Consider the following 18653-nt stretch of genomic DNA (forward strand, 5'->3'; position numbering starts at 1 on the left):
TTCTGCTACAATGTTGCAGAAAATAATATAACTAACTATGCGTTACATGAAAAGAAACTATAATTAGGACTTGGCCACTCGCAATTATTAACTGTCATAAATTTAAATGGGTGGAAATGACAGGTAACTAGACATAAACTACGGCACGGGCAATTATGCATAATCAAAATATTTGCTGAAGTGTCTGTTACGAGCGCGAGGCAATTTCTGTGGAAACAGCGATAAGAAATTATAGACTTGTGTTCGTGCCCTATCCTTAAGGGTAGTGGAATTTTCGAGCCGCAATAAATTTCTTATTTATAAAAAAAAATAACCTTGAAATGATAATAACATATTTATAAAAAAAATATTATTTTTTTTTATTCGGCAAAGGAATATTTTACTATTTTTAGCGTCGAATATTATTAAAACTTTAATTATTATTATTATTATTATTATCCTTTCAGAATATAAAGAATTTGCATTTCTTTTAGGGTTGAAACTCTTTCTGCGCTAAAATACCGAAATATCTTCTTCCTTTTTTTAAATAATTATTTGAATTTGAATTATACAAATGTTATTCATAACATACAGCTATTAACGTAATAACAGAGTCGGCTATAACTTTTTTCCTTCTGGAATGAAAGACATTAATTTAAATTATAGATATGCAGCATTCAAGGAATAAACAATTTCATTTAATGGGTAGCTTGCTTCAGTTTGTTGGCCTTTTTTAATAGTTAGTTCCAACATTCCAAAACCTGTTGAAAAGTTGCCGGTGACTATCAGAAACCAACTGAGGAAAAGATGCATTATTTTTTTCACTCAGAAGAAACTGAGATTATAAAAAATTCTGTTAGTAAAAATTATAGAAATATTAAAGTATGCAGCAAAGATCAGAAAAACTACTTATATGCTTTAGAATTTCTTATTAAAAATATTTTTTTGTCATAGGTCAATGTGCGATTCTTAGAATTATCGAATTCTCCAGAAAAATGAAAGTTACCAAGTTCAACTGAGTTATTTACAGCACAGAAAGCGATCATCGGTTTAAATGCCGACATAAATTAACTTCCTCGAAAAACAGAATTACAAAATATCTAACAGTTCAGGAATATATTCGGAAACTGTTTTTGCCAAGATGTACATAAGGATACACAGATACAAAAGACAAATATAATATAATTGTGATAAATAAATTTTGTATAAGTGAGAATTAAAAACAAAAAATTGTCATTTAGATTCCTCAGATGAAATTTCAAGATACAGCCTGTTTTCTGACAATAAACAAACAAAAACAAATTTTGTGCTTTATACGTAGGCGCCAATCTGTTTTTGATTTCACAAAAATAGGAATGGGGTGATAAATGAACGTAGAACGTTTTTACTAATATATAAAAAAATTACACGGTTTCAAATTAAAATAAAGTAGCATATTTCAAAAACAAAAATTAAAACAATATCGGAAAAAAAGTATACTAAAAAGAATTCCGGAAAAGTGTTCTTTTTTCACTCCTGCATATTAACTTTTACAAGAAAACATCTTCCAAAAGCGTTACGCAAAGAATTCTCACATGAACAGTAAACAAATTACGATTCGATACGTATGAAACATGCAGATGAAAATATGGATAAGAATCTGATTTGAACATCCTCAAACAAAATTCGAAGAAAAACACGAAAAGCGTTTAACAGGGATCTTTTTTTTTAAAAAGCTTCGAAGCTCATTAATAAAACTGCTCGTCTTTATTCAACAACAGATAATTCCACGAATTTATATAGAATGTGTCTGTTCAAAAACCATATTCATTCCAAATTGAAAAAATTACGAATCAATCTTTAAAAAAAGCAACTTTACAATATCATAAACATGCATTTTCTCTGAAAAAATATTTATCATTATTGAGAATTAGGTAAATAAAATCAATTCGCAAAACAAAACGAGCACTTTTATGAAATGCTAAACTGTATAAAAAAAACTGAAATGCAATTTTGTTGTAGTCAAAAATAGCTAAAATACACAATAGATATTCAAATTTTATTCATAAATCTATGTAAAGTTGTCGAGACCATTAATAAACTAATTAATTTTTTCATTAATTACTTTTTCAATAAAGTGCGCATGGGCAATATTGTTTAGGTCGACAATAAGGCGAAGAGTAACAATATACCTACATACACAACACAGATTTATTTAATTGATATTTAAGAATAATTGAAAAAAGTTTTAAACTTTCCTATTACTTAAAAATTGATTTAAACTTTGAATACTCACTTTTCATAGTAGACGTAGATTCAAATTCACAACTGAAATTTGAATTAATATTCCATGTTTAAATAGCCACTAGCAAAGTTAAAAAAAAAAAAAACTTTTTCTTCTAATTTTTAAAAATCGTTTGGGCGAGTCCAAATCTTCAAAAAATATAAAATATCAAAATTCTTTGGAAAAAACGATTTTCTCGTTTTTAACTCGTTGCAGATGATTGAAAGTTTTTATATTTTCATATTTTATATAAAAGAATCTTCTAAGAATAATATATAAACACACACTGCTTTGATTTGTAACTTTTAATTTGCTATTAGTACTTCAAATTTTGTTCACAAATAAAGAAGTGGTAGACGTGCTCCAGCACTAAGACACAACCAATATCCAACAAAGAAAGAAGAAATACAGAAAATTAAGATGAGTTTTAATGAAATGACAATTAATTTTCCATTACTTAGAAACTGTGATCGTGGACAAAAAAGATTATTTTATTTCTACAGTTATCGTTCGTATTCAATAAGATCAACGGGTAAAAATTACGAAATACCGAAATCAGAACATTGCACCACCACATCAGAATCAGATGAATTTAAATATAACTTTTTGTTTTACTTAAGAAAAAAAGGAAGAAAGAACTTTAATTTGTGTTTGAGATACAATTCTTCGAAAAGAGATTTAGTTGAAAAGATAAAAGTTTTCCCCCATGAGAAAGTTTTATATCTATAAAATATTATAAACATTTTAAACCATTTTATTTACTTTTCCCTCTGAAATCGCAACTGCAGTAAATGTAAAGGTTTAAATCATGTATATCTATAAAATATTATGGAATATTTTAAACTGTTTTATTTACTTTTTTCTCCGAATTGGCAATCACAATATTTAATTAAATTTCGAATGATTATTAATAATTTAAAATTAAAAATAGATTTCAGTGGATTTTAAAATCGTTTGCGTAATTGATATTCTGGCTTTAATTAAAATTATAGATTATCACACAATTTTGTTTAATGTAACAGTTTATTTTAAAGTATCTTTTCATTTAAAAGATAGTAAATATTTTAAAAACATGTTGCTTTTGTTTATGTCACATTGGTATTCCTACGAGGTCTAATTTTAACAAATAATTTGGGCGGGTATACTAGATAACATAGAATAATGCTAGAATGGTTTTATAATAATTCTGTATTTTAAAACGCTGCATTTATCTATGGCTCAGCTAGGTGATTAAAAAATTCGTGTTAACATGAATAAATGCATAAAGATGGACATAAGGATAAATTCATTATAAACGAGGTTTGGGTAACTCAATAAGATAATCTTTAAAATCTACTTATAATTTCATTCGTGTTCTCAGATTTTCTCAAAATCGTTAAGAAACGCTCATTTAACTTTACCTGAAACAACTAATTTGCCAATACGAATTCAGAACATTCCTATCACATTATTATAATTCAGGCAAAATTGCACAGTAACATAAATAGATGAAAGAGAGCATTAAAAGAATTTGAAACAGTGCAGATTTAATATATAGTACACTCCCGAGTATCCGGTTCGATCCGGTTTCCATATAGTCCAGCCTAATTTTCTTTTATCGTAATTACATGAGGAAAGCTAAACTTGCATTGGTAACATTGCCAAGGCATTGGAAGCGGGTATCTGCTGCGATACTACTACGTGTGCACAATGCAAGTTGGGACAGGAAAAGAGCAACGTTCTGCTCGTTGTTCCGTCAGTGTGCAACGGACCTGAATTGTTGCCACTGTTCTCAATTATAACTGCACAGTACGTACTGTATTCGTAAATTGTTCTTGGGGTATGCTTAATGATTTTTTTTAAGTGCAAAACAGTGAAGATTTGACAATGGGTCATTAACGAAAAAAAAGTTGTAGTGGCTATGGAGAAGAAATTAAGTGCTATTCAATGACTAGACTCAGGTGTAACAACAAAAACTGGCAACTACTTCTATGATTCGTCAGGCCACTTTCACATTCTACTAGCCTTGAGATAAATGGAGAGCTTAGTACTTAATCAGAAATGAAAAAATAAGATACATGGGAGTGTACTGTATTTAGAAGATGTTTTATGTATATATTTAGAAGATTTTTTTCGAGTTCTTTCACAAATTCGAGCGCAATTTCTACACAATCGAGATCCAAAGGGAGTCTAATATAAAATAAACATTCAGATTAATTAGGATGAGTGAATTTAACTAATAACAGTCAGAGGAATTGTGAAATATTCTAAAATTCGTTTCGAAACTTGGAAAATAATGATTTCTATTTTTCCGAGTGACATACGTGCATCGATTTATCGAATTTTGATAGTTGTAAGCAAAAACTAAACCATTCATAAAGATTATAATTAAATATTAAAATTACTTCGAATACATAGATAAGTCAAGTATTCAATGGATTTCCATTGGAATCAAAATAAGAAAATATTCCCAAAATAGAAGGTGTCATCTTATTAGATAGTAAAGAAAATAAAACATTTAAGGTCTTAAAAATAGAGGTACCAGAAATAAAGTCAATCATTATAGTTAATAACTATTTACCGTTATTATTTTCATCGCTTTTAGTAAGTTATTTATTAGTTCTTATTAAGTTTATCACTTTTGATGACATACTTTTTGAAATTAATCGACACCTTAAATTTTTTGTTAACTTTTAAATGTTAACTTTAATCTTTACCGTAAAATATTTCTTTCCAAATAACTATTGAATTTTTTTTTCCTAGCTGAAGACTTTAATTACAAAGGAGTAATTAATATTATTTACTTCAAAGCATACAGATCTTTGGAAAAAAAAAGTATTAATTCTCATATAAATAATATAGGAGAAAAAATGAAGACATATAATCTTTCCGGTCATTCTTCGTGAATTAATATATTTTGGGACGAAAATGAAATAGCCATGTAATGCTGACTTACTTATATCTAAATATAATAACTTTATTTCGTATTTGATAAACAGTTCAAAATTTTAAGTCTTCAAAATGTAAAAACAAACAAACAAACAAAAACAGATGTATAACATCTCATGCAATATTTCAGACAAAAAAAAAATATATTAAAAATATTTAAAGCAACAATATTTACTAAAAATTAGTTTTTTCCTAAAATACTATTTTATATTAAATGAGTTTCCAATGAAAGTAAACAATTTAAAGAGTCGCCATGATTGGGAGATCTCACAAAAAGAAGCTTTCTTTTAAAATTAATTAGAAGCAAGATAAAGGCAGTGTTTTCAACAAATCGAAATCTTAGTTAATTGAAAATAGTGTTAAAAATGAAGAGAGCCAGCCACCTTAATTTCTCACCTCTAAAAACAAGTGGACGAAAGAAAATAATCAGATAAAACAAGACGTGAGGATTTTCCTACTGATTAGCTGTTTACAAGTTGAGATACCTGTTAAAGGAAACTGAGAAAAAATTAATGAAAACTGAATTTTTTTCCCTGTTTACAGAGAACATTTATTTTAACGAGCCAATAAGATATAATAAAAAGAAATACTGAATTTAAAAAAAATCTTAATGAGATAGAATGTGACTTTTCTAAGGAGTAAAAGAAATGAACAATAATTAATTCTTCTGTTTGGAGTTTATTTGCAATTTCAATAATTACTTTTAAAAACAAGGAAATTTGAATGCACATGATTTTCTATTTCCATTAAAATTCTCTTTAGTCATTAAAGGGAAAAATCCCAAAAATTAAAAAAAAATTAATAAAGATGAAATAACAACTTTTATTTTATGCTACATCACCTAGGCAGACTTTAATGCAAATTTCTTTAAAATTCTAGTAGAATAAACCAACAAGTGCCATATATATATATATATATATATATATATATATATATATATATATATATATATATATATATACCAATTATTTTTCCACGAGAGGGCATGATTTGTACTAGGAGACAAAGGTGGAATAAGTGTGTTCGTACTAGAACAAAAATGTGAGAAGTTGCTACCATAGTGATTTTTACCGAGAGATTCTTAAAAGTTTTTCAGAAATTAGGTGCTTGAGTGCTTAAGAATATAAGACCATTTTATTCAAATTCATTTTATGAGATTCTGCAAATATTAGATAATTTCGAGTATTTCAGCAATTGATATTACGACACTCCTTCCATTCAACTGTAGCTGTTTAATTTATAATTTTCTTATTCCATTTTTTTAATCTAAAATTTAAGGATAGGACTTTTTTTTAAAAATATTTCTTTCAAAATGCCGCCTGAATATCTCTAGAAAACAGCAAACGGCTCTCTCGTTTTTTGAGTGGACACACCAAATCCCTCACCTTCCAACACGGACGGAGGATCTTTGCTGAATGTCCTTGATGCAAGGGAGATCAAGCCTCCCCCAATCACATTCTTAAATGTTTACATTTTACGATTTTTGAGATTTTTACAGGATCTGCTATTGTTTTTGGACTTTTTAGAGATCTTTGGTTTCATGGAGGTGGTATAGCGCAGCTATAACACCTGGGATTAGAAACAACAACAACAGAAATAAAAAATGGAACATGAGATCAAATTTGAATTTCAAATAAAAACAGACAGTAGCCTGTATATATGTTAATAAAAGCATAGCCTATCTTTTAAACAGAACCATCTCAATTATAACTTTGAACAGAATTTTGATACTATATTCGTATCAACAAAAAGAATAATATTAATTATTATTAATATTATATAATATATTAATATTATATAATAAAAATTTACAGAAGTTATTTATTCTACATCATTAATTTATTTTCAAATTATTAGAAAGGTTAAAGCAGAAGAAAATAAATGATAAAAAATTGAGTAAAAGGGATTGAAAGGGTGTATAAAGATTGAATTATACGAATAAACCTTCTAAACGAATGACGGTGATTCATTTCAACGAGCATGCATTTTAATTCAATGTGCAGCAGCTACTTCAACATAAGCAGTAAATTCAATTTAAAACGAAGAGACAAACAACAAAATCTTCACGCTTCGTCTCATTTCTCGCGATTTCTCACAGCACTTCAAGGGCTATTCATGAGCTAGGGTAAATAAAGTAAAAAGGCAGGAAATGAAACATCAACATGTAAGCATAATAAAACAGTTTATGCATGGGCCTCAGTAAATGCATACAATACAATAGTGAATGCGACAAGAATTTTGATAATATTATTTATCGAAATTGATACATGGTATCCCTAATGTTTTAGAACAGAAGTTCTCAACCGCTGCATGCTGCAGTATTTCGGACCTACTAAGAAGCTAGCTTAAGATAGGCGAGAGATCAAATTTATAAATAATTCAACGACGGTCTCATGTTCACATATAACTTTCAAGGAAAAGTCAAAGAACAGTGATTAAACATAAATGTTACCAATGTTGACCAAATGTAACAGTCAAATGATCCCTATATTACCTGCTAATATAAGAAGAGCTGCACCATGATGAAACAAGATTAAGCAGGGCAGCCAATAAGAAACTTTCATTGCCGAAGGAAATTCAAGCATTCTATAACGTTCATAGTCGCAGATGTAAAGAGTCACACCTGCCAGAATGTATCTGAATCGTTTAATGATCATCGTCGCCATAGTACAGAGATGGGAAACAAGGCCAAATCCTAATGGACTTTGTTTCCCACTTCTGTTCACCATCTCCGGTCATAGCACAACCATTTCCGTAGTAGGTATATCTCGTATTGGAAGTACAGATCTTTTAACTCTAGAGATATAATATATTGAACTGAGAAGAGAGAGTAAACAACAAAGAAAGCTACTCGCTTTCATATTTGAAACCTCTTCCCCCAATGGCATGAGAGGCACGAGATAGTTTTATAATGCGATATACAACAATGGCCCAAGCACCTATAGCGAAATGATTTAATGTAGCATATGTGCAATCCAGGTCTATATGCTTTCTATAGTATAAAAAGGCAGTTAAGTATCTGTAATGCTATGAGATTTTGAATCGTTTTTGAAACATTTACATCACCTGCAAGTTTATTGCATTGGTATTAAATCATCTCGCACATTTCAATAAAATTAATTTACTTCTTGCATTTATCTTAGAACTTCAGATTCCGATGGAAACGAAGATACTTTTTTTTTTAAATTTAAAAATTGTAAAAAAAAAATTTAAAAAAATTGACTTTTATAAAGTCTATAAGTCTTTATTTAAGTAATTGGACATTTTCATATCACGTAATTGAGAATCAGAAATTTTTCAAATACGCCATTTATGACACACACACACACACACACACACACACACACACACACACACACACACACACACACACACACACACACACACACACACACGCACACAAATTTACCCTTTGAGCAATTCCGACTTGTTATTCTGAAGTTGTCTTCGAATAACATTTAGATAATAACGAAATATATACATACATGGCAACAAATAATGATAACAAAAGTCGTTCTTTGAATTTATAGAGAAATGGTAACAACAGTGGAAAATAAGTATCTCTGGTAGAGGTGAAGATATTAAGAGTTTATGAAGTACATGCGCGTCAGTTTTGATAAGATCGTTATGTTTGGTCAAGCGTCATCGGATTATAGAGAAGTTAACGATGTCTTACTGACCAGTTTTCTCTCCGTAACAACCTCAAGGACGGAATAACTCGCGCTGGAATCACTTTCGGGCGGATAGAACTGGAAATAAGATAAATTTTGGCTAGAAATATGGTTTGGCGAAAACGATGGCTTTGGCATTAATAAAGGTGAAAGAAATATTTTCATTTATCAAAGAGTTATTTCATTCTTGCCATTTTTCTGGTATTCTTTCCAGACCAGGAAAGTTGGGAATTTCTTTTAAAATTACTAAATAAAAGTTTGTGGAAAAGAGTTTCATTGTTCAGAAGATGATCAGTTAATGAATATAATATTCAAAAATGATATTCGTTATATAAATTTTTTTTTAACCAATTACCGACTTCTCAAAAACTTTTAAGACATTTCAATTCATTAAAACACAAATGAGACTTACTATTTCTTGTTCAGTCTATTTATATTTTACAAAAATTATTGCATGTATCTTGAGTCATTTTTCAGGAGAGTACGATTTTTGACATTCCACTCTTTTTTAGACTTGATCAGTAAAATTTTAAGAAAGAGGGAGAGTAATTTAAAATGATACAGAGAGAAATTAAAGAGCGTACAAAAGGTTAAGGGCTGCATTAGCTAGCTTTTCGATTCAGAAAACCATTTATGGATGATAAAGTCTTCAATAAATATGTAAATATTTATTGAAGAATTTATCATTGATGCACCATAAATAATTTTATATATGGGCCAATCTCATAAATCATCTTAAGTAGTACATTTAGTACAAATGACACTTGCTCACTCGGGAAATTTTTTGCCCCCCCCCCAAAGTTGGAGGTTCTCAGCTATAGTTTGAATAACTTATACATAAATACGGATTACAAATTTACATTTCTCACTTTTAATTACGGCTCTCATGTATATACTTGATGTGTTTTCTATCATTGTTCCTGGAACCTTGGCTTATCCTATTTTTGATTGTTCATATTTCCATGGTGACATCAACAAATAGTAGTAAGATATAATTAACCTTACAAGTGGTCTAATGGATTATATTAAAGCATGGTTGAAAAAAATGAATGGGAAGAAGGCAATGGATTCTAATCAAAAAAATATCAAAAATTGATTCACAGATCAGCAACGAATCGCTCGCTGTGATCGGGCTGACCAGATTTATCTCCAAGACAAAACACAAATATAGACCAGTTTCTTCCAAAAGTCCAAGAGAAACAATCAATCACATTAATCTATTTTAACATCTATACAATCTATCTAGATAATTAAAATAATAAGGCTTTAGTGCCTGACAACTTGACGGGATTATGGACATAAAAATATATCTAGATATATCTTTGATACATCTAGATATATTTTTATGAAACATATGAAATACATATGAAAGATACATCTAAATATATCTTTGAAATATATGAAATATATATCTTTATATCTAATATATCTAAATATATCTTTGAAATATATCTCCGGCAAAGCAACAGGTTGCTTAAGGGTTTAGTTTAATAATACTTAAAAATGAGTCAAAATTTAAGCAGCAAAACATCTTGCCAACGTCATACTAATTACTTAAATGACAAATTAACATAATCAAAATGAAAGCAAAAATATTAGAATTTTCAAATAACTGAACTTTAATAGATAGATTATTTCGCATTTTACGAACCTTTATACTAATAAGATACTAATGAGGGAATACAAACGGAGGAATCCGAAAAAAAAAAAAAGTGATATCATCGACAGAATGAAAAAAGGAAAAAGAATTAGTAACAGAAAAAAAAAAATAACCTGTTTCTTTTAAATTAAGAAATGATAAACTTCCTATACTTTATGCAACCCAATACAGCCACTGTCTCAACTGTAATGTTACGGCCTCGTTTTCGTTCCGATTCCTTTCATACTGAAGCCATATTATGTAACAAACTGTGTAATGTGTTCTTTTTCCTGATGATGTAATCACTGGAATAACAAATTATAGAAAAGAGAGAGAAAGAGGGGAGGGAGCAAGGTTTAGTTGTACTTACCTTTCTCTACCCTCTCAGGCTTCTGGGTAACTCCGGTGGGCGACCAGCACAAACACAGGAGCACCAAGGCCACGAGAGGCGGCAAGGGGCCTCGCCCCATCACCGCCCCTCCCTGCAACAAACACAAAAGCATATAAGTATTTCCATCAAAAAATGGTATCGGTCACAAATGATTAAACGTAACAAAACTTTTCGCATAAATAAATAACCGCAAAAATATGCACTAGTGAAACAGGATTGTAGTATTCCTGGAAAAATCAAAGCAAACGATTCGTTAGAAGAATTAATTAAAAAAAGAACAGCTTCTAAAAATACATTTTAATTAGTTCACTAAAAAGTAGAATCAGCTTTTTAAACTTAATTATCTTCTTTTGAAGTTTTTAATTTTAGATTTTTTATTATAAATATTGTGGAATGTTGAAATAAATTTTTAGCAACATCGCACTCAAGGGATTTCAATTTAATTTAATTAATCGACTAATTTATAATTAAGCTCCGGAAACATTAATAAAGTGCAAAGTTATCAAAAATGCATTTAATGCAAAACATTAAAAAACTCTAGGGTTCAAAACTAGGATTTGAGTTACAGAAATTGATTAAAAAATTTAATCTTTCTCAAACTTGAAACAAGCGGAGTTTTATAGAAGTGGTTAAAAAAGACACATTAAATTTATTTTTTTTTAAATTACAAGCGGATTACATTTTAAGGTATATATATATATATATAGGTTTTCAACAATTCATACATTAAACTAAAGATTGGATGGTTAGAACAAATCTTGAAAAAGTATTTCTCCACGTAATCTTTAATAAAACATACAAGGAGAATATTTAATTTCTTCGAACTATAGAAGTATATTAATGTTTTACGTATAAATCGTTTATTTTAATTTTAATGCGTAATTACAAAGCAATTATGACAAGCAATCAAGAAATATATTTAATCCTGTCGCAAAGCGCATAAGAATAAGTAATAAGTAATCGAAAGGGAAAAAACTATGGATGTAAATTACACTTAAAAATATTTTGAAAAATTATTAATACTATAAAAAATTAGTAACAGACAAATAAAATTAGCGTAGCTAAGATATTTATTTTTTGAATTTCGTAATAGAGCCCAAATAGTTTTTGTGTGTGATAATATAACCCTTTATCACAAAGGAAAAGCATAACAATTCCACTTAATTTTTCATTAAAAATCTAATAAATTTTTTTAAAAATTTCTTATTGAGACTTTTTATCCAAGGAACAATTACATGTCAAATTTCTGCATGAAGAATGTCGCAATTTGCAGATGGTATATCAGCATATATACATTTTCATATTGAAAAATATAATTATTGATATCAGAAAAATTTTGAATTTGAAAATTGAAATTTTCTCTAAAAGAAGTTATGTAATTAATGAGCAGTTTTGGTTAATTAAAGCAAGATCAATAACTACTCACTTAAATTAAAACGCGCGTCAAACGCTAAATAATAAAAACAGTTATGAAAGAACACGTGATTTCAATAAGAAAATAGTTTATTTTATAGTTGTGTAGCAGGAAATTGTATTGATTTTAATAGCAAAAAATTTACTGCAACTTTTTTCACGCAACCTGACATCGAAGATTAAATGCAGGTTAATGAATTCTAGTTAATTCTTCTCTTTTTTTTACAAATAAAAATAACAAACAATTTAATTTCATAAAGATTAGAATAATTATTATTGGATGCTGTTGGATACGCTTTTAATTTAAAATTTATAAATAAGTCTAAAAACAGTTCCTTGTTATCATATAGGCAATATAAGTTTCAAATGACAGCTTATTTATATATTCGAACTTTGATAAAAAGGTAATAAATAAAAAGAAATCTTAAAAAGAAATTTATTTGAAAAGCCTCCTTCCTTTACATGTTTTTGTTTCGTAAATGGGAAACATAGGCATTTTTCTTATTTTACAGACATAAGTTAAAAAATACTTTTTTCTTCAATTTCATTTTAATTTCTCTAGAAGTTACTATCACGGAATAAATTAAAATTTCTAAAAAAAACAACATTACAGAAAGTTTTATATCACACACTGATATTGTTGACACGTCGTTCCAATTAAAAACGAAATTCGTTTTTTCAGAAATTTCATTTTTAAATCTGTTAAAGTCAAATGGTTTAATGAATGTGTATTCATATAAATGTTACAGCTCTCTAATTTTTTTACAAAGTAATTTGTTTTGATACAACATTTCTATTTGTTGAGAAATGCTTCAAAATATCTTTTAGCGTAAACAACTTATTAAATATATGCATAACATCGATCTTGAAATCTGTGCTAAGAATGAGATGAAATCTCTGTTAACTTCAAAGGAAACTTTCAAAGGATTATTTTCGCTGAAAATATTATTCTACGTGAAAAGCGATCGCACATTTTATTCTTAGTAGATATTATTTAAATAAAGAGGAGATTCTGCATTAATATAATTGAAACTTTATTTCAGGAACAATATGCGATATTTTAATGAAATGAAATAAAATAAATCTTTAAATTCTCTTCAAATAAGTGACTTAAAAAATTTATTACAAAAACATTTTATTCCAGTTAAATTTAATTTGAACGCGAACTAACAATGTCATTTTAATATAGGTATTATCAGTCAATAGAGAAGTTAGAAAAGGAATATTTTATTGATAAAATACTTTTTCAAATTAAATATTTAAAAAGAAACATTAATAATAATTTTATTTTACATATTAAAATGAAATAACATCAGAACAATAATCGAATAACATGATAGTTGCGGGGGAGAAAAAACAAACATAGAAGTCACTACGGTAGACACAGCTGCTTTTTGGCGCTGCATATAGCTTTTAAACATGTCTGTGTAAACAATGAAAATAACTAAATTTATCCGGATTATGAATAGATTTCTAAAAAAAATACAAATACTTTTTTATTAATTCATTTTTCTATTTCATTTAGGTCCAGTAACAATGTATCATGTTCATCCATTATAATGATGAATGTTATTGCAACTATATGATAAAAAGGACATTAGATCGTATTTTTACGACATGTTATATCAGCTTTTATAAAAGCAACAACTAAAAATGAATATTAAATTTCTTCATATATGAGACGTCACTCGCACGTAAATAAACTGAAATTAATTAACATTTTTACTAATTCATTTTTCCATTTCATTTAGGTCAAGAAACAATGTATCATGTTCATTTATTATAATGATGAATGTTATTATAACTGCATGATAAAAAGGACATTTAATAGTATTTTTACGACATGTTATAACAGACTTTTATAAGAGCAATAATTAAAAATGGATCCTCATATATGAGAGGTAACTCGCTCGTAAATAAACTTAAATTAATTAACTATTAATTAAAATGGACGGATAATTTTCTTGTATAAGCAATGAAACAGTGCAGCTTGCTCTTATAGCAACAATCAAATCGCATACAATAAATAAATATTATATTTTCATTCCCCAAAATGGGTGTTAAAAAGGTCTTTATAAATGATTGTGTATGTGTGAGTGAAGTGAAGAAATTCAAGATCTATTTTTAAGCAAAGCTTTGCTGACAGTGATGGACGTAGTGCAAAATTTGATACTGGTTTACAGTTTTGGCATCAGGACCACTAATCTAATCTAATCCATCTGACTCGTTGCGTTTTATGAGCTATCGTGTTCACATACCCGCGAGCTTATGAAATTCCAAAATCCCCTCCCCCGGCTTTTTCAATAGCGTCAATGATCGTCAAACTTCTAAGTTTTCTGTTGCTCTGAGATATATTCGTGTCAGCCCTTACTGTGCGCTCCGATTTTTGAGTCTACTCAATAGAAATAAAAATTGTTAGCATATTAATCATGTAGATAAATTAGAACAATCGTAGCACAAGCACAGTAGTCGTACAATCGTTCCAACATATATATATTTCAGATAATTAGAAAAGCCAACGTACCTGTCCTCCATTCCGAACATTGCCATACGATTTTGCCAATTTCATATGAAAGCTCAAATGCATTTTAGGATTTTCACCATTTCATTAATATATTTAGATATTTAACTCGTCTATCCTCCAGTTTCGATACATATCTCAAAAACACTACTTAACTTTATACTCTCAAAGAAGAAAACCTCTACCTCAAACACTGCGTCAATTTCGTCAATTTTTATTTCATATGAAATCGTGTGTTATTGTTGTTTATAATGACACTTGCCATGGACGACTGCCAAGGCCAAGAGTACGTCTTAGCTACTCACGCATCACATTCACTTGTACATCTCCTTTTTATATGATGGGGGGGGGGCACACATTCACACAGCTCACAAATGAAGAACAACCGGGACTCGAACCCAGGACGCCCAGATCATGGAAAGACGCGTTGCCCTTATGCCAGGACGCCGGCTTCATATGAAATCTTATCGCCAGATAAGTCAACAATAATCGTCTACTATCAACTTTCGAGAAATATAGCAAAATAAAATTTAGACAAAGCCCTAAACCCAACAGCGAAGCTGATTACGTGAAATAATTTCACATTTTGTAAGCGCAGTTAATCAATCATAATGCTCTGTTTTCTTTGTAAGTATAAATTAAAATATTATTCGTTTTGATTATGATAAAATGAAGTGAATCTAAGTTGGTTGGAACAACAAAATTAGGATTATTAATGTAGTGAACAAACAGCTGGTCGCTAGTATTACTAACAAATTATTCTTAAGTTACAATGAAAATAACGACCTTTCACGAAATTTAACTAGTTTCCATGAAAAAAAATATATAATCTTGAAAAATCCTTTTTAAAACAAAATTTTGTTCAAATTCTATTAATAAAAGCTAAAATTGCTGAAAAATGTATGGGGATGATTTGGATTTCTATGCAATTCATATATTATAATTAACTAAGGGGAAATAATTAGATTAAAAAATGTCTTCTAATATTCAACGAAAAAAATACATTCATGCATCTTTTCGCTTTTGAATATCTGTTAAATTTCTAATAAAATAACATAAAAAAATTTAAATTAAATGAATCAAATTAGATTTCTGATTTTTCCAATGTTATAATAAATATGAAAGTGCATGTATTGACGCTCTACAGGCCGATACAAATTTAAAAGCTATGCAAATTTTCCTCAGATTTTGACAATATATATATATATATATATATATATGAAAAATTGTCCAAATTGTGTGCGTAATGATAAATCTTAATGTAACTTACATCTTAATTAATTTCCAAATTTTTATCTTAATTTAGCCCATATTAACTTCATACTAAAATATTCTCATTTCCTGATCCAATTCCACTTTCTTTTTTATTTAATTAGTTCCCGCGTGCTCTATAAAACTTCAGCATTTTCTCACGCTCCGAGTGAAGAGATAAAAATCCCTAATGCTTACAACATTCTTTTAAAGATTCCCGTGCCTAAATTTGCACGTGTCAGAGAAATCTCTATCTAAATCTCATATTAAACTCACCGAAGGGGGAAATTTCTGCCTGCTCTTGTGTCGCGATGAAGACTGACGTATTTCTTATCGCTTATTCTTTGTACTTAAATTATACCACCCGTAATGAGATAAATAGAAGCTTTAAAATTTCAAAAGTTTCTTCTATTCGGCCATGCAACTTCTAAAATGTGTTTACCTATATATATTTACAAGATAAATAAAAGAGCGGTTACAGTACCATGTTACTTGAAAGACAGATAAATGAATCGGAGATTACGTTTTCAATAGCTGTATGAAGTCACGAGATTTGTGTTCATTAGAAAAAGTTCTGTATAGAATGAATACTTTCTTTAATGTCTGATAATTTGAGGCTTAAAAATTATTTGTAGACGGAATGATGGGCATGAAATTATATCTTAACAGATTTAATTGAAATTAAATACAGCCAATTTCCCTTTCTAACCAGCTGGTCGTCAAAGGCAGAAAGTTAAAAGCAATACACCTTAATAATTAATCCTAAGAACGTCCCAGACAAGAAATGGTATAAAGAAAAAAAGTATATACACTTAAAAGACTTTCTTGGCGCTTCCAAATGAAATAGATTAAACTTGTTTTCCATTCCTAGAATCACACTAAATAAATATATCAGTGTATTTCACGGAAATCTTTCCATTAAAATGAATTATACAAAGATTTTAAATGCCCGACTACTTTAGAAGACGGGAAAAAAAGAAGGTAGACGCAAAATGAATTTAAAATAATCATAAAAAAATCTACGTTACTTAACTTACCGATAAGCTAATGCATTTTTACAAGAACTGATTACAGGATAAAATTAAAAAAAAAAAAAAAAAAAAAAATTCTAGGAAAGCACATTCCAGGTTTTATGAATTAATTTCTCTCTTTCGATATTTTTTAATTAATTCGGAAAAAATTGAAATTATATTTAGATATTTAAAATTGCCCTCTCTTTTTAAAATATTTCCATAGAGGGGCGGAAGAAAAGCATTATTACATACTAACTGTCTTTGGCGATCAGTTGGTTAGTTGAGATGAATGCTTGCTAAAATTTTCAATTAAATATTTTATGTAATTTGGTCTATAGCTTCTTCAGAGAAACATTTTTAAGCTTCAAATTCTGGTAGTAACATTACTCATACTATTATAAAAGCCTTAAGCAGTTCAATGTACTAGATATTCCACTAACTTTCTGTCTGCTCCCGTAAAATTTGAACTTTAAAATGAAGCTGAAGTGATTTAACTTGAATTAAAACAAAAACTTTTTTTGATGAAACCAAACATGTTTTTTAAAAATATGAGCACAGAAAACTGAATCATTCAGAATTGAAAACATGTGCAAAACAGAATATATTTTTTTATAATTAATGCAAAGAATTCAAAAAATTATTAAATAAAAAATTTATCTGATTCATTATGAATTCCGACTGTTAGCTTTATTTTCAAAAAGATTTAATGATGTAGATACTAACATTTTATTTCGCTCAATCATTGTACTCCTAAAAAATGATGAAGTCTATATTTTATACAGTCGATTGGTCCTAAGAAATCATTTTCAATGAAATATTTCTGACACTCTAATTTTTAAATAAATTTTTTTTAAAGTTTCTATGTTCTGCGATCAAATCTGACCTAGTTATGAAATTTTGAAAATAACTATTCAGGAGCAAAGAATAGTCAGCGGGCTTGTCTACGACAAGTGTATAAATATTAATATGCTAAACAAAATTCAGATAATAGGATATATATGCTTTACTAAAAGTTACTGTGCATGATGAAATATGTTTCAAGACGAACACAGATATTTGTGCACAGTAATTCGAATTTGTGTTTCCGACAAGGTAGGGCCCTTCGGGGTCAGGAAGGCCGCAGCAGATAGATATAAAAATATATATATTTCCCTAGTTGCCAAATAAATAATCTACAAAAAAAAAAGTAAATTCTATTATTTATTAAAACCAGGAATTATAACTAATATAATATTAAGATTATTAGAAACTGATTGGGTTCTTTATCGATTTCATTACATTCCCTAAATTACAGCTGTATTTATGAAAATCAAGCATTTGTTTAAATATAATTTCGTACAGTCCTAGATGCAATATACAATATATACTTCATAGTAAATTAATAATAATAAAAAATAAGCACATTTTTACAAAATCACTAAAATAAAAAAGTTTAAAATAAATCGAACATTTTAAGTTAAATGTATGTTAAAGTGTGCAACTAAATTAAAAATTTCATTAAAAAAAAGAGGGAGGGGGGCTCTATAATGCGTACTGTCTAGTTCCACAAAATGTATAAATCCGACACTGCGAATCTAAAAACTG

The 18653-nt window shown here is 28.6% G+C and overlaps 1 protein-coding gene across 1 annotated transcript in view; it reads right to left on the reverse strand.

Annotated features, from left to right (window-relative positions):
* LOC129965729 (insulin-like peptide receptor) overlaps positions 1-18653 on the reverse strand; it is a 213725-nt gene that overhangs the window by 72834 nt on the left and 122238 nt on the right. The window contains exon 2 of the mRNA XM_056079856.1: positions 10851-10962. Within this exon, the coding sequence (XP_055935831.1) occupies positions 10851-10950 (100 nt within the window). The 5' untranslated portion in view covers positions 10951-10962. The remainder of the gene's footprint in view (positions 1-10850; positions 10963-18653) is intronic.

The sequence above is a fragment of the Argiope bruennichi genome, chromosome 4, assembly GCF_947563725.1.
Source record: "Argiope bruennichi chromosome 4, qqArgBrue1.1, whole genome shotgun sequence".
NCBI classification, from domain to species: domain Eukaryota; kingdom Metazoa; phylum Arthropoda; class Arachnida; order Araneae; family Araneidae; genus Argiope; species Argiope bruennichi.